At 43.4% G+C, this 23,543-nt stretch overlaps 1 protein-coding gene across 4 annotated transcripts in view; it reads left to right on the top strand.

The window, feature by feature from the left end:
- GLI3 (GLI family zinc finger 3) overlaps positions 1 to 23,543 on the top strand; it is a 279,940-nt gene that overhangs the window by 241,708 nt on the left and 14,689 nt on the right. For all 4 annotated transcript variants that reach the window (XM_089315656.1, XM_070059772.2, XM_089315658.1 and 1 more), the window contains 2 exons: positions 21,636 to 21,785; positions 22,981 to 23,145. In XM_089315656.1, coding sequence (XP_089171782.1) covers positions 21,636 to 21,785; positions 22,981 to 23,145 — 315 coding nt within the window. The remainder of the gene's footprint in view (positions 1 to 21,635; positions 21,786 to 22,980; positions 23,146 to 23,543) is intronic.

Genomic DNA, 23,543 nt, shown 5'->3' with positions numbered 1-23,543 from the left:
TCCTCCAAGTCCCTGATGACCATTTCCATCATTTACCTCCTCTTTCCAGGCATTACCCTAGAAATGGCCTGGTGGATCCAGTTTAATGACTGAAAGGAATCTGTAGTCCTTATCCTTGTAAATAATAATGATAATGATAATAATAATAAAGTAAAAATTTAAAGTCTCCATGTTCAGCGGGCATAAAGGTGTCTTCTGTCATGAGCATAAGTTTCCCTCCCCTGAAGTACAGCATTGTTAGAGGGAGGAAAGCTCTGAAGGGCCAATGGTGGATGAACAGCCAGCTCCAGCTCCAGTGGAATTGGAGTAAATAGATGGTTGGGTCATGTTCTGGAGCACCTGCCCAAGTAGATCATGGGGAAGGCCTGTGGGTACCACGTTAATGAGATGCAGTCCCCTTGCTCAGGAAGGAGTCTAGAAGGGACAAAGCCATGTTCATGCAAAACCAACCCAATTAGAATGCAAAACAGAAGATACCACGTGAGGAATTTTAATGTCCGGAGAGTTTGGACACAGTCAGCATCAAACTGCAACAGCAGCTTTTCCTCCTTCCTCATTCATGTTCTGTTTCTCTGTGCCACTTGTTTTTTATGCATGGGATCATATGAATGCAGAGAGCAATAGTGGCTATGATGCTCTGATCTGGAATGGTTGTTTACTTCTGCCAGAATTATCAGTAATGTTCACTTTAATCAAATGTGAACATTGAAAAATTCTTGGGTCCCAAGCAAACCTAGTATAAACATGTCAGCCTGCACAGTTGGCAAAGTGCAGCTACCACATAGGGACTCTTCAGGATGTTGTAAAATTCCTCTGTAAATAATGTTAGGGGGATGCGGGCTGGGGCAGGGGAGTTGGGGGCTGAACTATTCAAAATGTCAGATTTCTTTATCAAGTTCCAGCCAATCAGTTGGGGATGCCATTCTTTTCCTGGGAGATGACCTTCAGGTTTAGGTTATATCACGTGTGGACACACCAGAAGAGGGAAAGGCCATTGCCTTGTGTGCATGTATGTGTGTGTACAGTAAAAGGCAAGTGCTGAATGCCCACGCTGCTCACAGCTGGGATTATGGGAGTGTCTCTGCTAGCAGCTCTCCCATATGAAGAAATAAAAATCCCAGTTCTTCTGCCCATTGTTTTATGGCTACACAGACTTGCACAGGAAATCAGGGAAGAATTGTAAAACACGGCCTGCCCAGAGCTCGGTTTCGCCTTACCACACTTGCCACATACAGATGCTTCAAGTCAAATCAGAACAAGATGTGATCTTGCTGAGAAAGAATCCTTATAATATCATGTTACCCTCCCCTGAAAGTTCCCCCCAAGCATGCATAAAATCCAGAAGACCTAAAGGAGAATATTGAAGAAAGCCTGCACCAGGAAAGTGGGCTTATTTCCCTCCCTTGTATCCTACCATGTATACATATTACAATTGTGTCAGCGATTAAAAGCATTGTCATGCTGCATTATGAACTGTTTTTATGTTTGGGATTAGATAACTCTCCCCAACACACCCTCAGATTCCTTTTATGTCCTAAGGGCAAATCCTTTCTCTTGGGTCAGGAATGTAATAAGGTAGGTTTTCCTCTCTCTGGGATATTGTGTCTGTCTCACTGTGTTTAAATTGATGCAGAAAGCTCTTCAGAGCAAAAAAACAGTATTTTCTTTGTATATGAGCCAGCAGTTGACTAACCCATGGGGAATTCTCTGCGTTGAGCATTTTAAAGGTACAGATTGGTTATATGTGGACTGGTGATACTCAATGAAGGCTACTGAGAGAATTGGGTTGGCCATGGGTCCATGAAGAGAGTCCCTCTCCCTCTTGTTCTAATTAATCATTTTTATTTTTATTTTTAAATTATTTACTTGAGAGGCAGAAACAGACAGACAGATGTCCCATCTGCTGCTTAATTCCCCAGATGCCTGCAACAGCCAGGACTGGGTAGGAGCTGGAGCCAGGAACTCAATCCAAGTCTCCCAGGAGGTTGGCTGGAACCCAATTACTTGAGCCATCACCGCTGCCTCACACAGTCTGCATTAGTGGGAAGTTGGAGTGAGAACTGGAGCCAGGAATCAAGCTCAGACACAGCAATGTGAGACACAGGCATCTTAACCACTAAGCTAAATGCCCATTCCCTGATAATTTTTAAATGATAGAATAATTCAAACAAATTATCCCACTCATTTAAATAATAATATTTAAGGACCAAAATAAAGGGGAATTACAGTTTATATAAATGAATGCACATATAATTGAAAGGTATTTAGCTAGTTACCAAAAAGAAACTTCCTAGAAACAGCTGTTTCTCCACATCAGATGGATGAAGTGTTAACGTATCACCAACAGGCATTCAATGACAGGCGCTGTGGTCCCACAACAGCAAATGGACCATCTGAAATAAGGGGAACTTCTCTTAGACTTGATATCTCCTGGCAGACCACCAGTTATCAGAGGTCAAGGCTACTGCCAACTGAGGATAACTTATGTAACCCTTGTATTTTTGGTTATTAGCCTTGATAGTACCCTAGAGCTTGCATGTTCAAATAAGAAGTACACTGTGTGTCTGTATATGTATACAAGGTTACTTAAAAATTTCATAGAAATTGGAATTAAAATATATTTGGGGGTCAGTACTGTGATGTAGTGGGTAAAACCACCACTTGTAGTGCTGGCATCCCATATATGCACCGGTTCAAGTCCCAGCTGTTCCATTTATGATCCAGTTCTCTGCTATGGCCTGGGAAAGTAGTAGAAGATGGGCCAGGTCTTTGGGACCCTGCACCCACGTGGGGACCCAGAAGAAGCTCCCACCTCCTGACTTTGGATCAGTCTAGCTCCAGGCATTGCAGCCGTTTGGGGAGCGAAACAGTGGACGGAAAACCTCTCTTTCTCTCTCTCTCTCTCTCTCTCTGCCTCAGCCTCTCTGTAACTCTCTCTTTCAAATAAATAAATAAATCTTTAAAAAAAAAAGGAAAACAAACAACAGCTTCTAAAACAAGTTAATAAAATAAAAGACTCAGGAAATTTCTTTAAAAATGTTTTTTGGATACAAAATATTCATGCATACCATGGATCTTCAAAAAGTTTATGGAAATATATGTTATGAAAAAGTATGCATGAATTTCAGAAAAGCTTTATATACTTCAATAAACTTATATTTGAATGCCATTGTTCGGTGAAACTTTCAAAGTACTCTCGAATGTATGTGTCCTTAATGCCTGCATCTTCATGAGTCTCTCCCTCTCTAGTCTGTGCAAAGGAGTAGACTCTTTCTTGATCTTGAATTTGCCATTTTTTTATTCTCAGTTCCACCTGTGTGGTCAATAGAAAGGTTAACCCTGGATTGTGTCCTTACCCATGCCATGAACTCATGGTGCGCTATGAGGTGAGATTCTAAACCTCTCTGAGCCTCAGGAAAACCCTCCTGTGGGAGATAAAGCAGGAGGGAAAGTCAACCAGCAAAGACATGGGAAGAAGGCCAATCAATCAGAAGAGCTGGCATGAACAAGGCAGTGTGTGCTGCATATGCATTAGGTCCCTGGAAGCAGATGAGAAAAGACAAAGCCAGGAAGATCATGACTCTGGGTGCCTCTTCCCACATTCCCGCACGCATGCTTTACATCCTTGGTGGGTGGCAAGGACGTGGATGGTCTGGAAGTAGGGGGCCTATCTTCACTACTTCCCGAGCAGTCTCTTGATACTTTGCTCAGTCTCTTGATACTTGTGTTGTCCTTGTGTTATCTGGCAAAAGGAACATAGAGACATCATTTTGCATACAATTTAGATAAAAATAATAAACAGATGGCACACTTTTACTTTAAATATGTAGGTGACAAAATTTGTAGCAAACATGGAGTTCCAATTAGCTTCAGTCTAGTTTATTTTGTAAGCACATTCACTATTTTTTCACTAAAGCATGTTGACATTTATAAACTTTTAACCAGTTACTGTGGTATTGTAACCACACAGTATTAATATTCTGTTCATAAGCAGTGTGGAGACCATTGTGGAAACCACATATATTTTAGAGACATGTGCCTGAAGGGTCAAATGAAAGATTTAAATGAAACTTTAAAAAATTTGAGTGATTATGCAATATATTCTAGGAAAATATGCTTATAAAAATAAATTTTATAGAATCCAAGCCCCAAATTAAAAACATATTTTTAGGAATAAATTAGCATTTCTTCGGGAATGAAATTCTTACCTTGGTAGGGAGGTAAAAAGCAAAGCAAAAAATAAATAAATTTAAAAATGTCTCAAAGTCAACAAAAATCTGCCTCCCCCTGGGGTGATTTCACCATGTGAAGAATGGCGTGTGGGACATGGGGAGCTGTCTTTCCAGTCCTCATTTAGAAAACCACAGGTCATTTTGTACATACATACACACACACACACACACACACACCCTTAATTGCCAAGTTTAAACCTGCATTTCTGTGTGAAGTGCCTTCTTTATTTCCCCAAGGGAAACTCAATACGACCAACCTTGCTTCCTTGTTTCTGTCTCTTCAAACACTTTAGTCATGGCAGGGGGCAAAATTTCCATTACATTAATGAGATTTCCACAAGTAGATTAAAGAGGAAGTATGCCCTTCATTCTCCTGTTACTTAACAGCATTGCATGGGGAAGAAATCTCTGTATCAACTGTGGACAAGAACAATAGCCAAGGGGCAAAATTCCAGTGAGCTAGAGTATAGCTTAATCGCAAGTGTAACTGGGTCTTTCTTTCTCTCTCCCTCATTTGAAGCTTTATTGAATTATATCAAGAAAAACTTACTGTAAAACATCAGATTATTGACTTTCTATGGCCAGTGGAACATAACATTGAAAGTTAAGATTATCACTTAAATGCCAGGGGCTCTTGTCCCAAAGTTATGTCAACATTGTCATGGTGGGCAAAAATAAATTTTGGAATTCTTTTCATTTGTAATGAATAGGAACCATCTAAGATAACTCTGAATTATGTCATTACCAATTCAAAACGTCAGTCTGCAATTGCATTATAAAGGGAGGCTCTGTGGGTAGACCCTGAAGGCATCTGGGATGTGAGATTTGTCAGATTGTTGGGGCCAGAGCAATACAGGAAATTGCTTCCGTTTCCTGTGGCTTCTGGTTCTCAAAGCACACAGCTAAGGCAGGCCGCCCATTGGGAAAGTATTGAGGCCTGGGACCACATGAGCTCCTATCTTGGTATTTCCAGTAACACATTTCTAATAATGCTTTCCTCTAACAAATATTTACTGAGTTCCTAGTCTATCCTGGGCATTGTTCCAGTTACGTGGGACACATCATTGAACAGAACTGATAAAAATCCCTGCCTACCTAGAATTTATACTCTAGTGTGAGATGGGGGTAGACAGATAATAAATAATCACTGTAAGTAAATTTTAGTGTATTAGAAACGATAAGGCCATTGGGAAAAAGGGAGAGCCACAAGCTGTGGGCTGGAGATTCAGGGATAGGGAAGGTGTGCTGTAAGTAGGGTGATGAGAAGAGGGATCTACTGAGGTAGTGAGTCTCATGAACTCGGTGATGCTTGAAAGACATGCAGAAGACCAAGTATCATGGCTTCGTAACCCCATCCTCCATTGACCCAGGTGTCACCAGCTGTGGATTTTCATGTGTCCCAGCCTCTGGACTAGCTGTGCCTTTTCTCTTCCATGGAAAGTCAGGTGCACCACCTGGTACGATCCTCAGGTTCCCTCTCTTTGCATTTCCTTTCTTGCAGGTGACTACTTCACTTCCTACTCTGTGAGAGGTAGCTGTCTTTACTTCTGCAGTCCTGTAGAACTCCTAGGTACACAGATCTCAGTGCTGCAGACAGCGTGGGAGAAACACAGGGTTCCAGATAACAAACAACTTACAAATCAAATACTATGGATTTCTGTCCATAATTTCTTAGTCCCTTTCAACGTGAGAATTCCTGATGACCCACGTTTCCATCTTATGCTCAGTCGCGTCACCATTTTGATAGATGTTTTCTTTCATTCCTTTCTGATTCCCCGAAACCTACTGGAACTGTGAAGCGACCGCTGGCAGAACTTAATTCCTCATGACCTTAACCTCTTGTTGAGGTTGTACATAGGTGTACTCCAAATACACCCCACACAAGGATGTGCCCCATAAGCCCCACCATTTTCTATCTCCTTTGTGTCCTTTTTTGTTTACCAATCTTTTAAACACTGGCCTCCCACGTCCTCCAATTGCTATCCCTCTTCATCCTTTGTATAATCCCCATTGCTCAGAGGTTTCCAGTCAGGTTTTGTGAAATCTCTGAAATTCTGTGTAGATGCTTTCAGAGTTACCAAAGGTAACTTGGGGTAGGGTAGGAGGCTACTCGCCTTCAGCTACAACCTTTCTCAGATTCTTAAATCTTTACGTCCAAGTCCAAGCTTGTCTTCTCCACTGGATCTCTGTAGCAAGATGTCCTAGAGACACCTTTGCCACATCATGTGCCGACAGAAACGTAACCTCCAAATCTAGTGGACTTCCAATTGTTATTTTATTTTATTTTATTTTATTGACAGGCAGAGTAGACAGTGAGAGAGAGAGAGAGAAAGGTCTTCCTTTGCCGTTGGTTCACCCCCCAATGGCTGCCGCAGCTGGCGTGCTGCGGCCGGCGCACCACGCTGATCCGATGGCAGGAGCCAGGTACTTATCCTGGTCTCCCATGGGGTGCAGGGCCCAAGCACTTGGGCCGTCCTCCACTGCACTCCTGGGCCACAGCAGAGAGCTGGCCTGGAAGAGGGGCAACCAGGACAGAATCTGGCGCCCCGACTGGGACTAGAACCCGGTGTGCCGGCGCCGCAAGGCGGAGGATTAGCCTAGTGAGCCCCAATTGTTATTTTCTAGAATCCTTCAGGCTTAAAACTTCAGTATCACCTATTACTCTTCTAAATCACCACCCACAAATTATTTCAAAATATTTCCAGCCCCTTCTCCATCCTTATGGCTACCTCTTGGGTCAAAGCCACAGTTTTCTCTTGGATGATATTAGCAACAGTCTGAATGGATTCATTGCCCAGTCTTTGCTTAGTTCTTCTGTGACACCACTTAGAGTTATCTCTTAAAAACAAGTCTGATCATTGCCTTTATACAAACCTTCTCTTCGTTGTCTGGGATCTCAGTACCTTAGGACATTCAGCAGCACCATTCTAGTTTTCCCAGCCGCCATCTGTAGCATGCTCACAAATACATGTGTCTGCATACACATGCACACACAGGCGTGTGTCCCTCACCGTATCCTGGCTGTTATTTCTCAATACTCCATGCTTGGTTTTGGTTCTATGTCTGTTCTCCCTTATTCTATGATGCACTTTTCCCTGTGTATCGGACTTACTCTCTTCCTTCAGGATTTATCTCAGTTGCCCTGCTTGGAAGTATTACCATCTCTTATTTTATTAAGACCAATCCATTTTATTTTAACTATTTGACTTGTATTAACCTCATATAGACTGTTACTCTCCCAGGTGCAGTGATTATGTCTTACTTATGCAGTCGATTCTCCATATCTATGGGTTATATATCAATGGACTCAATCAACTATGGATCAAAAAGATTTTTTAAAAAGTGCAACTGGGCCAGCACTGTGGCTCACTTGGTTAATCCTCTGCCTGCGGTGCTGGCATCCCATATGGGCACCGGTTTCTAGTCCCGGTTGCTCCTCTTCCAGTCCAGCTCTCTGCTGTGGCCCAGGAGGGCAGTGGAGGATGGCCCAAGTGCTTGGGTCCCTGCACCTGCGTCGGAGACCAGGAAGAAGCACCTGGCTCCTGGCTTCAGATCAGCACAGCACCAGCCGTGGTGGCCATTAGGGGAGTGAACCAATGGAAGGAAGACCTTTCTGTCTTTCTCTCACTGTCTATAACTCTACCTGTCAAATAAATTTAAAAAAATTAAAAACTGCAACTGTACTAAGTATATATGGACTGTTCCTTGTCATTATTTCCTAAGCAATACAGAATAACAGCTAAATTACATAGCACTTACATTGCCTGGGATAGGATATTATAAATAATCTAAATATGATTTAAAATTGTATGGGAGAAGGAGTGAGTTTATGCAAATATACAGTGCAATATCATATATGCAATATCATATAGGAAATTTTATTTTAATATGCTTAGATTTAGCAGCAATGAAAGAACAAGATGTTTGGAAGGGATCCTGACACCAGCATGAATTGTGAATTTGTTAAGAGTTGATTGAGAGATGGTAAGCTTAATACTTATACATCTTGAAAAGTTCACTACAACAGAGATTTGGGGGCTTCTTTCCATCTAGGTTTGGTGAGGTGACCCTAGAAAAGCCCTACTAGGGCCTACTGGTTTTCTATGATACAAGGGAAGGAAGAAAGGTATGCATTGCTCCAAGTAGCTTACTACTCAGTTGTGAAGCAAAGAGGTCTATGATGTGATGCTAATTCATATACCATATTCTACATTCTTATAGCCAATCTTGGATAAGATCCAGTGGACCTATCTTACTCTGTCTTGCCTCTTTAGTGTTTAGCACAGGAACTGTCATATTGAAAATAAGCTTTGAGTTAATAGTGAATGAATGTATCAGCTCAGTGGGGATTGTGGGCAGATTTCCAAATGGATAGTTGTGCCTGTTTGCATGCCTCCTTCCTTCCTTCCAGCAGGTCTTCAGATTTTTCTGTTTCTGTCATCAGCAGTCACTGCTCCCTCTTATCTCTGTCTCTCTGTCTCTCTGTCTCACACACACACACACACAATTACCTAATCTCTTCTAGTTGCTGATGGGAGGTTCTCCTAACACTTTTCATGCAAGACTTTCCCTTGCAAACATGATGGACAGAAGACCTAAAGGGGGAGTCATGGTCCGGGATGTGGTTTGGACTCAGGCTGGTACTAGAATAACTTCTAATCTCTGTCTTCAAAAGATTTCATTTTTAAAATTCTTGACTTTTTTCCAATATTAAAAAGATTATCCAAATGTATTTGAAATTGAAATACATTTTCTTATATATGTAATTGTCCAAACAAGTATTTCAGTCATGAAAATTATGATGTAAAAATGTATTAGCCAGTATACAAGTTCAAGAGTGATTATTGTAATCCTTAGAATCAGAATTTAGTGGGGCCGGCGCCATGGCTCACTTGGTTAATGCTCTGCCTGTGGTGCCGGCATCCCATATAGGTTCCAGGTTCTAGTCCTGGTTGCTCCTCCTCCAGTCCAGCTCTCTGCTGTGGCCCGGGAAGGCAGTGGAGGATGGCCCAAGTTCTTGGGTGCCTGCACCCGCATGGGAGACCAGGAAGAAGCACCTGGCTCTTGGCTTTGGATCAGCGCAGCTCCAGCTGTAGCAGCCATTTGGGGAGTGAACCAACGGAAGGAAGACCTCTCTCTCTCTGTTTCTCTCTCTCTCATTGTCTGTAACTGTACCTGTCAAATAAATAGATAAAATCTTAAAAAAAAAAAAAGAATCAGAATTTAGTAATGTGGAGGGAGACAGATTGCATTTACAGGGTAGCAAATACAGAGATAACCTATTGAAGTTGGATCTCTTTATCATTCACATGTGCTTACTTTATTATTAAATTTTGAATTTTCTCATAATCATATTATATGTTCATACCTTTTACAAATAGCAATGTATGTATTTCCAAAGTTGGTGGATTGCTGAGGTCATAAAAATTAGGAAATAATTAAAGAGTAGTATTTTGTATGCTTTTAGCTCATGGAAATCCTCGTATCTCACATTTCAAATAGGGAAAGTTCATATCTACTTTTGAAGTCAGGAGACTTTTAAAAATATGAGTCTTCCTTGTTCTTTGTGTGGGTGTGTATGTATGTGTGTGTGTGTGTTTGTGTATAAGCATTAAGTACTTTAAAATTTAAAATCTAATATGTCATTATAAATATGATCATACCTACCCAATCTACCTTTCAAAGTTGTGTAACAAAGTCAGAACTGTGTTGACCATAGGTGGGCAAGTACAACTGCTGTATGGATAGTAGCATACAGAGAAACTGTCCATTAACCCTCCTTTCTGTTCCTGGCAGAAATCCAAGCCCACAAGGTGGGAGGATTTTAATGCCCTGGGACATGATCTGGCTTCTGAATCTTTCACTTGGAGATATATGCAATTGCTGTGAATGGTAATGCTTTCCAGATATGCTGGGTTCCTGGGGATGATCCACACATATGAGTGATGAATTCATTTGGTCCTTGGGAGAGGTTGCATTTTATCGCCGCTTTCCTGGCCCCTCTGGCCTTGCCATTCATCTCAGTCCAAGATCCAGTTGAAGAGTAAGCAAGTGAGCTTTATCCGCCTCTCCTTCGGAATGAGAGCTCAGCTCAGAAACCTTGGCGCTTATCGTGTTAGCTGGATTTCCTCATTGCAAAGAAGTGAAATAGAAATTACCATTTTGGAGATCAGTTTTTCAAATTATTTCATTACATGGTTGTATAATTAAAATTATCTTACCTGAATGAAGTATTCTTTTTCCTCATACGTCTAGAATAGATACTCCTAAAACCTTACTTGTTTACCGCTTTGTGTCATTCTTTGTGGTATCTAATCAATTAATTTAAGCAGGGTTTATGGTTTTGTTGGCTTTTTTTGCTGAAGCAAAGTTGGTGTTTGAAAGGAGATGATAAAAATTAAATATGCCCAATAACTTGTAGAAACAATGTGAACATTCTTAGAACTGTTGAAAGGTTTGATGAAACCCCTTTAAATCTCTGTGGAAAATCTCAATTGATTTAACTACTGGCCCTCCAGAACAGAAATTCTGAAAAGTGCTTCAACTTGGTGGCTGGGGAGGGGTGGGAAGGGAGCAGTGTTGTGGCACAGCATGGTAAGCCGCCACTTACAATGTTGGCATCTCACATCAGAGTGTCTGTTTAGGTTGAGTCCTGGTTACCCTGGTTCTGATCAAGGTTTCTGCTGATGCACCTGGGAAAGCAGCAGAGGATGGCCCAAGTACTTGGGCCCCTACTACTCACATGGGAGACCTAGACGAGTTCCTGGCTTCTGGCTTCAGCCTGACCCAAACCTGGTTATTGTGGCCATTTGGGGACTAAACCAGTGAATGAAAGATTTCTCTTCCCTCCCACCCCCATCTCTCTGCCTTTCAAATAAGCAAATCTTTTTGCCTCACAGTTTTGTTCTCTGAACTCTTAGTTTACTAAAGGATACATTCAGCTTTCTTTGTTTATTTCTTTCTACCTTTCAAATAAATAAAAGTAAATCTATAAAAATTTTAAAAGGATAGTTACCATATTAAATGGTAAGAAAACCTTAACAAAGAAGACTTGAATGTTCTGTTTTGATTGGTTTCTTTGGCTTGGCATGCTGGGACGTGTATCTATATTGCATTCCATCCCATATACTTTTATTTTCAAGGGGAAGGGGAAGGATGACAGATGTCCCCTGCTTTGTCACATAGGTCCCACTTACCATGGTGGCATTGGGGTGGAAAATGTATTTTGAGCTAGTTAATTTTTGTTCTCAAATCCAACGCTGTAAAGCCATGTGTTCACACAAATCATGTGTCTGTTAAAGAACTCTGCCTGGAGCCAATGTTGTGGTACATGTGGTTAAGCCATGTTTGGGATACCCCAGTCCGTATCAGAGCCTGAGTCCTGGCTACGCTGGGCCTCTGATCCAGCTTTCTGCTGACGCCCCGGGGGGCTCAAGTGCTTGGGTTCCTCCCATCCCCTTTGGGAAACCTGGATGGAGTTCTGGGCCCCTGGCCTCAGCCTGGCCCTCTCCCAGCTGTTGTGGGCATTCTGGGAAAGAACCAGCAGATGGAAGGTCTCTTTCTCACCCTCTCTGTCACTCTGCTTTTCAAACAAATCTTTTGTAAAAAAGAACTTTGCCTTTTTTCACATAAAGGAAAATAATTTTGTTACGTATTTGTGCCTAGAAACAAGATTTGTGTCATTGTCACCCTAGTTATATTTATGTGTTCATTTTTAACCAAGAAGCGTATCTTTATTTTTTAATCTCTAATTCTTAATAATATTCACAAATCAGAAGTGGGAATTATTTCATTGTTTCATAAAGAGAATGCAGTCTTGGACCCAGAGTCTTGAGGCCGTTCAGTGTTTTTCTGTATAATGTTATAGTTTTGTTGGAAAACTGAAAGATGCTGTGATTTTTTTATGATCCAGCTTGATTTGAAACATCATTCTGTGAAGTCTTTGGGAAGATTCTCCCCACCACAGGCTATTACAGCTTGTTAAATATCGGTTAGGAAGATTGATGGGTGCCAGCAAAACAATTTAAATTATTGTATTTATCTAAAATTAAAGTGCATATAGAGATAGAAGGCCTACTTTAGTCCTGATAGTCTATGATTCATGGCTTTTTTATTTTTGCCTCGTGAAACCATTAGGACTCCCATCGCAATGCACACCTAATATAAATCCATGTCACAGCAGTTGTAAAACTTTTCAAAAATGATGCCTTTATCAAATGATACACCAAACAAGAAGGTATGGGCTTTATTTCAGATGGGAAGTTTTGAGGTACTGTTATAGGGAGTTTTCCTTTAGGCAAAGCGTTTCAATCTCTGTCCCAAATCAGTTGTAATATAAATTAAATTTTAATAGATTCTAAATCATTTCCCCTTTTTCTCCCTTTCAGAAATATATCTGGACTATTAAGTAAAGAGGTAGTAATAGGCTTATAAAATCAGGAAGCAAACTGAAAATTGAGCTCTCGTGACATTGTTCACTTTTTAATAACATCCCGTCTTGTGTCAAAATAGAAGGCCTTCGTGAGGGACCCCTCACCACGTCCTCGTGAATGTCAAGTGGCTGCATCCCGTTAATACAGTCATTCACTCAGGCCTCCTTGACGATGCGCTAACCCTGGTGGCCGTGTGAAGATTCGGAAAGCATCCGACGTTCCGGTGTGGGTGTGACACTCTGAGAAGGAAAGCTTTCCGTTTCACTTCTGGATAAAGAATCACGGCCGCCAGTGGTGGCACCAAGATGCGGAGAAACGTGGCAAAGGCACGAAGCAGACGTAGTACTGAGGGTGCAGCTGGCGTCCCCAGCCAGTGAGTCCCAAGGGAGCCCCTTAGGAAGTGCCCAAAACGCAGTTCCATTTGCTTGACTGTCTTTGTATGAAATACACTATTATCTAAGATTTGTTTTCTATTAAAGACATAGTCCTGTGTGGGAAGATGTGGGTGTTTATGTGGGAAACAAATTATGGATACTTGAGCACTGTTACACTAAAGACTATATATGTATTTGATTTTATGTATTCTTTGAGCTGTGAACAACTTGGAGAAATATTTTGTAGGAATCTAAATTGCCAGAAAAACTCTGCATTATTGGAAAATACAGTAGATACGGACAGCCTGGTGCGGAATGTGTGTGTCCAGGGGAGAGGTGAGGCTGAAGTTGTGCATGTCCTGGCTTCACCACTCTCAGGTGTGCTTGGCGATAATTTTTTCATTGCAACAATGGAAAGAAATTGCCTTGATGCTAGGGAACTGACTTCTGAAGCAGCGAAGTATTTGTTATTGATTACGGGGTCACCTTAAGCAGACTTGGGAAGGGGATAGGCAGATGTAGGCATTCGTTCCAGCCAGGCTGTAGTGGCCCCGCTCCAGGAAGCCACTTAGAAGGGAGGATAATCCACTGATCTAGAGAGTCGTGTGCTCTGAATGGGGATCCAATCTGAGAGCTGCGCTAAAGGAGCAGGTGGAAAGAAAGCCGAGGGGCGCTTGCTTCCAAGCCTCGTGCACTGCTTGAGCGGCAGCTTTAGTTGAGCTCTGAGAGCATGCGGCTCGCTGGGCTGCATGCGCGCGATTCATCTGAGGGGTTAGGAAAACTGCCTGCTCTGAGGTCATAGTGAAATAACGAAGCCAGAAGAAAAGACCCTGATTAGCTCAGTGGAGTCCATTGTGTGTGTCCATTCTGCCGCTAGTGAAAGAAAAGCGTCACTCTCCTGCTTCCTTGGGTCTTTCTTCCCGCAGCTCTCCAAGCCCCGTTGGTTGACATTCACGGCTCAGCTTCCCAAAGAGAATCCCTTGAAATAAAGAAGCACCTTCCGCCTCCTCTATTGCGAGGCCAGCCAGTGGTTTCTCCCACTTTCTCTGTGCTCCCTGGGCCCCAGGGCAATGAGGGAGACTAGAAACGGCTCCAGGCCTGATCATGGTGGGAAAGTCAACTTTGTGGGTTTGCTGTGGGCTCCTGAGGGGCAAGCGTTTGCCTAAGGGAACTCATGGCTGATGAAGGAAATAAAGCATAATCAGTCGCTGTAAGGAAATAGCGACATCTTCCTGTATTTTGTTTTCTGTTTGATGTATTTACCCGAAAGGCAAAGTTTAGAGAAATAGAGACAGATGGATCCTCCATCCTCTGGATTACTCCTCAAATGGCTGCAACAGCCAGGGCTGGGCCAGGCTGAAGCCAGGAGCCTGGAACTCCATCCAGGTCTCCCATATGGGTGCAGGGGCCCATCCATCTTCTGCCGCTTTCGCAGACACATAAGCAGGAAGCTGGATTGGAAGTGGGGCAGCCGGGACCCAAGCCGGCACCCTTACGGGATGCTGGCACCGCAGGAAGCATCTTAACCTGCTGTGCCACAACACCGGGCCCTTTCTGACAGTTTAGGTAGTACAACTGTGTTTCAAGCTTAAACCGTCTCAGAGACCTAGATTTCAACTGAAAATTAAAATTCTAAGAAATTATAGACTTTACACATCCAAATGTTCTAGATATCTCATTTCCTTTAAAGAGCTGTACTGGCCTCTGCAGCAAGAGCTGCCAAGGGTTCGTCTTCTGTGTTGGAAGGGACAGAGCCCTGGAGGGCATTGGAAGCTTCGTCCCAGGTCAGTCAGTGATGAGCTGTGTACCGAGCAGAGAGCTGAAGACACAGACTCATCAGGAAGCCCCTTGACCGACTCGGCCTTTCTGGGGGAATTGTTTAGGCCCTGAGTCCCTGTCCTGTTTACTCAGACAGGGAGAGTTCAAAGCCCTCTCACTGCCAGCGCTGGCCCACAGAGCTGTAATTCACACCATCTATCTCTTTCTGGCTCTCAGGCCGCTGGCAAATTGCATGTCTTTGTGTTGGATTAGTGTGGAATTTAATCATGCATTATTTTTCCTCCAATTAAATTATTTATATATTTGATTAACATTTTCACTGCTAGGAAGTCAGATTTCCAGTGAAACCACAAATAAACTCCTGTCCATTGGATTTCAGGCCAGTTTCCCATGGGCTCAGTCTGTTGAAGGTTAAGAATTCATTGTATATTATTCTTTGTGGATACTTTGGATCTTGGTGAGAGAAGAATATGTGCTTTTTCAACCCAGGGCCAGGAAAATGATGCAGAAAGTGTGGTGGATGTGGGCTCATCTCCCTTCATCGGAGCCCTTTTTTAGCCTCGGATCCTAATTTTTATTCTTTTCTATAACCTTTTCCTTTCTCTGCCACTAAAATGTCCCTCCTTCTAATTGTACTCTCTCAGGGTTGAGAGTTAACCTGACAGATGTTAGCACAGGAAGACTTGGAAGTTTGATTGTGAACAAAATATCTAGCTCACAGGACATATACAGCCCACTGCTTGCTATGCATAGCCTGTGAACAAAGAACAGTGTTCATGGTTCTCAATTATTTAAAAATATATATTTAAAAATCATTTGAAAGGCAGAGAGACAGAAAGAAACAGAAAGAGGTCTTCCATCTGCTGGTTCACTTTCCAATGGCCTCAATGGCTGGGGTGCTGACCCCGGCTGAAGCCAGATGTGAAGCACTCCATCCAAGTCTTCTGCATGAGTGGCAGGGGCCCAAGTACTTGGGTCATCTTCTGCTACTTTCCCAGTTGCATTATCGGGGGCTAGATCAGAAGGGGAACAACCTAGGACTTGAACCAGTGCTCTGATGTGGTGTACTAGTGTTGCAGGCAGCAGTGTAATCCACTGTGCCTCAACACTGCCCTCCCCCACCCCCCAAGTTTTTAAAGAATATTTCATGATGTAATATTCCCACATGTCCATACATGAACAGCCATTCCTTTTCATTAACGTGTTGTATGTTCTGCTTATAGGCTGCAAAACCTAAGATACTTACTATCTGGCTTCTTTTTCTTAAAAAGACTTATTTATTTTGAAAGTCAAGAGTTCTAGAGAAGGAGAGGCAGAAGCATATTCCACCCCTGGTGCATTCCCTAGATGACCACAATGGCCAGCCCTGGGCCAGGCTGAAGCCAGGAGCTTCATATGAACTAGGTCTCCCATATGGGTGGCAGGGGCCCATACACTTGGACCATATGCCTAAGCTTATCCCAGGCCAGTATCAGGCAGCTGGATCAGAAGTGGAGTAGCCTGGACACAAACCAGTACCTGTATGGGATGCTGGCATCATAGGAGGCTGCTTTACCCACTATTCCACAACACTGGCCCCCAAGTATCTGGCTTCATATAGAAGTTTGCCAACACGTGATCTAGTTCATCATCCTAATCTTACAGATGAGAAAATTAAAGCCCAAGGGAGTGACGGGGTCTCTGCAGTGTACACAGCTCTTCAGAAATTAATCTATGAAGCAGCTCCTGATGCCCTGCATGGCAGCGTGCCTTGTGACACAGAAGGTGAACCTGCCATGGGCTCTCGCCACAGAAGCCAGCACAGCTTTTTAAAGGAAATTAAATATTTGGAACATCTGAACATGTGAAGTCTATAATTTCTCAATTTTAGTTTTCAGCTGAAGTTTAGCTCTTGGAAATATTTTAAGCTCAAGACACATTTGAACTAAGCCGTCAGAAGGGTGCCTCCCTGTCTCCTTACAGTAAGTGACTGTGTCCTCTGAGCAGCTTGTGGGCTATGAAAAAAAGAAAGATTAGCCTTGTTCCTGTGCTCCTACATCACTGAGTTTCATGTAAATCCTAACGGTGGTCTCCATGCAAGTTTGACCTCAAGAGCAATTCCAGAAGATTGCGGAAGTGTTTCAGCTGGGACTCAGGTCTGCGTGGGGCCACCTCGAGTAGGAGTTCCCAGGATGCTGAGCTTTCTGAGAGTGAAGCTGCTGGAACTGTCCCACTGCTTGAATTCCCACGTGCTGTTCCAGGGGCAAAGGCAGAGTCAGCCCGGAAGGGCAGCAATGGAATGGTTTTGATGCTTGCAGTCACTGCTCTCCTCGGCTCACGTCTGCTCCCTTCCCTAGCACTGTGCCACTCCCAAGTCATTCATGGTTGCTGAAGTGTGCAGTGTAGACCTCCAGTCTGAAGTCCAATCCAGAGCCTTCCTCCTTCTCCCCAGCAAGGCAGGTGGCTCAGGGGAGCTGTAATTCTTTGCTCTTCCTCCACCAACACCCCTAAAGGGGCCCCAGGAGACCACATCCTGCTTCTTCTAGAACCTCACCTGGCCAGGGATTGGCTAGGACAGAAGGGAAAGATGAGGCTCTCTTACTTCACTGGCCGCCGCTGGCGGCTCATGGTTGGTCATGCCAGCTCCTCTGCAGAGTTCTCGACTCACTCCTCCTCCAGGACAGGCCTGGGCTGGCTTTCTTGTGAGGTGAACGTGAGTTCCATCCAGACGGATCCCACCCAGCCTCCGTGCGGGACAGCTCACCCAGATCCTCATTTCAGATAAGCCCTGCAAGCTGGCACAAGGATGGCTGTCCCCATGATGTCCACTCAATCCAGGGAGAACTCGTGCCTCCTCACCAGGCCAAGCAGTGGCAACGCCCGAGGCCTGCAGCCTCCGCACGGCCAGTGCAATTCTGCCACGTGTGGGTCTCACCCTGTTCCTTGGAGGCAGCAAGCTCCTGCAGGTGCTCCTGCACCCCTGTCCATTTCTCTCTGCCCCCACCCCGCACCACACACCTGTGGGTCTCACCTTCGGATCCTGCTGTGGCTTCATTTGGGAAGCTGACCCTGACCCCTGATGCTCCACACTGACTCAGGACCTCCCGCTCTATGTTTCTATAAAACCCTATTATTTCTCTTCATCACGCTTATCACACCATAATTGTATAGTAATTTAAGTCATTATCCATTTCCCTCCAGTGGACTATAATTTCCTTAGGGCAGGAATCATGTCTGTCTGATTCCCGGGCTTGGGACTTGGTGTATGTAGCATTCAGCCCATCCCTGTAAATGCAGAAGAGAGAAAAGAAATGTCAGAATCCATGTGCATGTCTTTTGTTCTGCCCAGCATGAGGGGTTTGCATTTGGATAGCCTTCAAATCCTATGAAATACCTTATGTTAAATTCCTGTTGTTAGGGGACCAGGCAGAATGAAGTTGAATTAAGATAAACAGAATCATGCACTGTAATTTCTTTTACCCAGTGGAAGTTCAGTTTGCTGCATGAGTCAAACCAGGTCCACAGATACTTACTGAGTACCGCCAAGTACCAGGACACTGTGTGTTGCAACCTTAAGTAGTTGACTCAGTTATTTTCCAACTTTAACTTTTCCTGCCTTTCTCTCTCCCCCTCCCTTCTGCTCTTCCTCCCTCTCTTCCTTCCTTTTCCTATCGTGTGTCTTAATCCAAAGGACCAAAATGGACCAAGAATAACTTTTATGGAATGAATTTGTATGATCGTTTATTTTTCTCCCTGGAAAGGAAAATTCAAAGGACCCCTATAGGTTTCAAAGGCTGGGCTTCGGCACACATTTGGGGCAATTCTGGGCTATGAGTGTGGGCTACAAAGATGCACTTGAAGCATGAATTCAAAGATGCCTGTTGTTCCCTGGCCAGCACATCTGTTCTCCTCATAGACTCACGTGCAAATCATCTCTTTCAAGAGGCACTCATACACAGGACAGTGGTTTTCAAAAGGAAACCCACATCCGTTGGCCAAGGGGTTGCTGTATCATTGTGTCCCTGAGTGGGGATTCTCTTGGTTTCCTTGTCATTTCCAAGGCATCCCCCAAGATCCTGGCTGTGTCCCTGTGCTGCAGTGTGCATGGATTCTCTTCTGTCACAAGCTTTCTGAGGGCATTTTCTCTGTCCTCTTTCAGCTCCAGAAACAGCCTGGAAAACTTTATGCATTTTATAGAAACTTCGTTTTCCCCTAAAGCAGCAGGCCACCTAGTGGAATACCTGGGAAAGGCCAACTCAGATGGTAGAAGTCTATCCTCAGGCCCCTGAAGACCACTCTCATTTAGGAGCCATGGCCTTAGTAAGAATGTAGTGAAATGTGTCACCACCACACTGTATATGAAAACAAAGGGAAGTTTCTCTCACTGGAGGAACTTTTTAGTGATATACTTCCATGTATGGTTGAGAAAGTGTTCCTAAAAGCTTCAAATTATGCCAAATAGGCAAATTAAAAACTAAGGCAAATTAAATTAAAGCAGGATGACTAGAAAATGAAAATTGACAGTGTTAGGGTAGGCATTTAGCCTAGCAGTTAAGATACCTGCATCCCGCATTAGAGTACCTTGGTTCAATTCTCAGCTCTGACTTCTGATTGTAGCTTCCTACTATGTAGATTCTAGGAGATAGTGGCGATGGCTCAAGTAATTGAGTTCCTGGCATCCATGTAGGCAACCTGGATTGAGTCAGCTCCCAGTGTTGGCCCTGGGGCCCAACCCCAGCTATTGTAGGCTTTGGGAGGGTAAACCAACAGATATTCTCTCTCTGTCTCTCCTTCTCAAATCAATGAATTAATCTTTAAGGGTTTTGGGGAGTAAACATTTGGCATAGTTGTTAACATACTTAGATTCTATATTGCAGCCCCTAGGTTTGAGTCTCAGCTGTGCTTCAGATGAAACTCACTGCAAACACACACTCTGGGAGGCAGGAAGTGATGGCTCAAGTACTTGGGTTCCTGCTACTCATGTGGGAGACCTAGAATTAATAGGCTCCTGGCTTTAGCCCTTGGCCTAACCCCAACTATTGAGGGCATATGGGAAGTGAATCAGTGGGAAAAAAATTTCTTTCTCAAATAAATAAATGATTTAAAAAACTTTTAATGAAAGAAAGAAAGACAAAGTTTCAACATAGACAGTATATAACCAAACACTTAAGTAGCATAGTCAACTTACTTGAATTTTCTTTAAGTTGATCCAGATTAAGACCCTTCTCTTCCTCTGGTGCTGCAATAGGTTTCTCATGTCTCCCACTTAAAGGACGCCTGATATAGTAATCTAAGGAACTATATAAAATTAAACTATAAAACTATATCATTATACTATAACTATACACATATATATACTATAACTATCTTATTATTTTACTATACTATATTAAAGTTAAAATATAAAACAACTTTCAATTGATGAGTAATTCAGGAAAGTTCATTTTCATTCTGAAAAATAAATTATAGGATTTTAGAACTGAAAAAAAAAAAAACTTAGAAACTCATGAATCCATTCCTTTGTTTTGTGTATGAAGAAAACCAAGATGCTTGGGACTAAATCATTTGACAGCCACATAGTCCGCCTCTGGATGTCGTTCTTTCCTCTTTGATTCTTAGTCAGAACAGTGAATTAAAGCTTAGTTTGAAAAGTGTTTCTGGTTTTTCAGTTCCTTGTTACAGAATGTGTGTGTGTGTGTGTGTGTGTGTGTGATGTGCATCCTCCTGGTGTGGGTGAGAGCTGTAGAACTCTGTAGTCCTATAGCCTTTACCTCCTTTTGGCAGATGAAAATTAGCAGAGGACAAGGATAGCTCAACTGCTCTTCTACAACTCTCCTACAACTAGTTGCAAGTCTCAGAATTAAACTGTGCTCTTCAGATGCCCAGTGTGGTACTTCTGGGACACTAAGCTCCATCCTTGTAATACCACTCCTGTTAGTGAGGAAGCACACATGCACAGGTAGCAAGAGCAAACTACCTGAGAAATACACTGACTTGGGGGCAGGCTTTTCCTATGTCAGTTAAGACTCTGCTTGGGACCCCTTACAGCCCATATTGGAGTGCCTGGGTTCGAGTCACAGCTCCGGTCCTGACTCTAGCCTCCTGGTAAGATGCAAGCAGGGGGCAGTAAGTGACAGTTCAAGTACTTGGTTTACCTTATACCCATTTGGGAGGCCTATATTTAGCTTCTGGTTCCTGGCATCTGCCTGGCCCATTCCCTAATCCAAATGCCCAATTGTTGCAGGCATTTGAAGAATGAACTAGTAGTAAATAGAAGTTATCACTCTCTAAATGTTTTTCAAATACCATAAACTAACAAACAAACAAAAAGAACAAAACAGAGGCTGTTACACTAAGAACAGTTTAAAAGAAAACACTGCCAAGAATTTTTAAAATCTTTAATATGGTGAAGTTATTCATATAATCCTTAGGATCTAAGATTGGGACATTTTTAAAAAAATTTATTTATTTATTTGAAAGCCAAAGTTACAGAAAGAGAGAGAGATCTTCTATCCATTGGTTCACTCCCCTAATGGCCACAATGGCCTGAGCTGGGCTGGTCCAAAGCCAGGAGCCAGGAGCCTCATCTGGGTTACTCACATGGGTGCAGAGACCCAAGCCTTGGGCCATCCTTTTCTGTTTTCCAAGGCACATTAGCAGGGAATTGGATCAGAAGTAGTGCAGCCAGGTCTCAAACCGCCAGCATCACAGGTGGTGGCTTTACCAGCCTTGCCACAGCCCCGACCCTGGGGACATTTTTTGTACTTCCTTTTCTTGCCTTCGGAAACAAGTGATACACTTCCACTTTATTTCTCTCTCTCCCTTTCCTCAAATTGCAGCATATAAACAATGACCATATTCATGGAGAAAAGAAGGAATTCGTGTGCCGGTGGCTCGACTGCTCCAGAGAGCAGAAACCCTTCAAAGCCCAGTACATGCTGGTAGTGCATATGCGAAGACACACAGGCGAGAAGCCTCATAAATGCACTGTGAGTACCTGGTGGGCGGCAGGATTCGCACTGTGTTCCTTCTTCATAATCTTCAGGGCTCTATGTGCTGATGACTCCAACTCAGAGGAGGCTCATGGTAGCTGGGGTGCTGCAAGAAGAGGGACAGAGCTGGGCCTGCTGATGAGTGCCAGGGTTTTAGAGCTACTGAGTTGCACTGAACAGTTCTAGAGGGTGGCGTGGCAGCTAGCAGCAGGTGGTGGGCACTGAGTGAACACTCAGTCACTGTCAATCCCAGCCTGATAGCTCATCATGCCATAGGCCTCTGAAGGCAAAGGGAGGAGCCTAAATGGACTTTTAAAAAAGCTAATCCCTATACGTATTGAACATCCCTAATCCAAATATGTGAAATCCAAAATGTTCCAAAATCTGAAACTTTTTGAGTACAGACATGATGCTACAAGTAGAAAATTCCACACCTGACCTCACGTGACGGTTGCAATCAAAACACAGGTGCAGTAAAAAAAAAAAAAATCATTGCATAAAATCACCTCCAGGCAGCGTGAGCAAGGTGTGTATGGGACATAAACGGATTTTGTGTTTAGACTTGGGGCTCATCCCAAGATATCTTATTATGTGTATGCATATATTCCATAGTCTGAAAAAACTCAGGTGCTCCTGGTGCCTAAGCATTTTGGGTAAGGGCTGTACAACCTGCACTTGGTTTTTAAGCTCCTGCACGCACTCCTGCCTTTCCCCTCAGCATAGTGCAGTCCCGTGGAGGACTGAGCTTTCTTTCATGAGGTGCCGCGAGACACACTGGACACTGCTCAGCCCTGGTACTTTACATCTTAAAGGCCCTTTACAAACATGATCAAATTCCATGTCTTTGTATGGACACAAAGCCATATTAATGAACTTTGTGCTGAATCTGAAATCAGTGGGAATTCGAGGAGATCAGTGAGCAGATAATGAAAGGCATTGTGCACATTGAGCGGTCTATTAAAAAAAAACAAAACTTCAGGACTTTCACTGGCACTGAAAATGCTTTATCTTGAACTGCACCGAGCCACATCTGAATCCCAATAAATGCAGAGTTTAGTGGACTTTTTGTTCCTTGATTTTGAAAAGCTGCTGACCCTTGAAACGTCAGTTTTTCATCCACTTTGAGGGAATGTTAGGCAAAAGCTGCCATGACTATTGTGTGGAGTAATCCAGATTTACCTGTTGTCTTCAGTTTGAAGGTTGCACAAAGGCCTACTCGAGACTCGAAAACTTGAAAACGCACTTGAGATCTCACACTGGAGAGAAACCATACGTCTGTGAGCACGAAGGTTGCAACAAGGCTTTCTCAAATGCCTCTGATCGTGCCAAGCACCAAAACAGAACACATTCCAATGAGGTAAGTGTCTTCCTCCGACCCGGAGCTCCTAGGTGGAAACAAAGAGCCCTCCTGGGAATGTACATGGAAGGGCAGGGCGAGTTACCAGCATGAATGGTTCTGACTTTGCAGGTGAAGGCTGGGATCTCAGGGGTGGGGCTGAAAACCGGACCTCATTTGGAGAGTAATGTGGACAAAGTGGGAATTTCTTGAAACCCCTGGTGAACTTAGTTTCATGTTGTTTGGAACTGCCACCTACTGGTCAAACAGTAGAAGCATTAAACTTGGAATCCTATCCACTTGCTCTGCCCTGAATAGTATGAAACCATGCACACAGGAGGACCCTGTGAGCACCATGGATGGATTCAGCTGCCAGCCTCACTTCTAGGACAGCCACCTTTGTGTGCTGTCTCCAGGTG

Source organism: Oryctolagus cuniculus, chromosome 16, assembly GCF_051225735.1.
Source record: "Oryctolagus cuniculus isolate XC-2025 breed Fujian yellow rabbit chromosome 16, ASM5122573v1, whole genome shotgun sequence".
Lineage (NCBI taxonomy): Eukaryota > Metazoa > Chordata > Mammalia > Lagomorpha > Leporidae > Oryctolagus > Oryctolagus cuniculus.
Note: the sequence above shows the minus strand (reverse complement) of the source record. Positions and strands in the feature narration are given on the sequence as shown.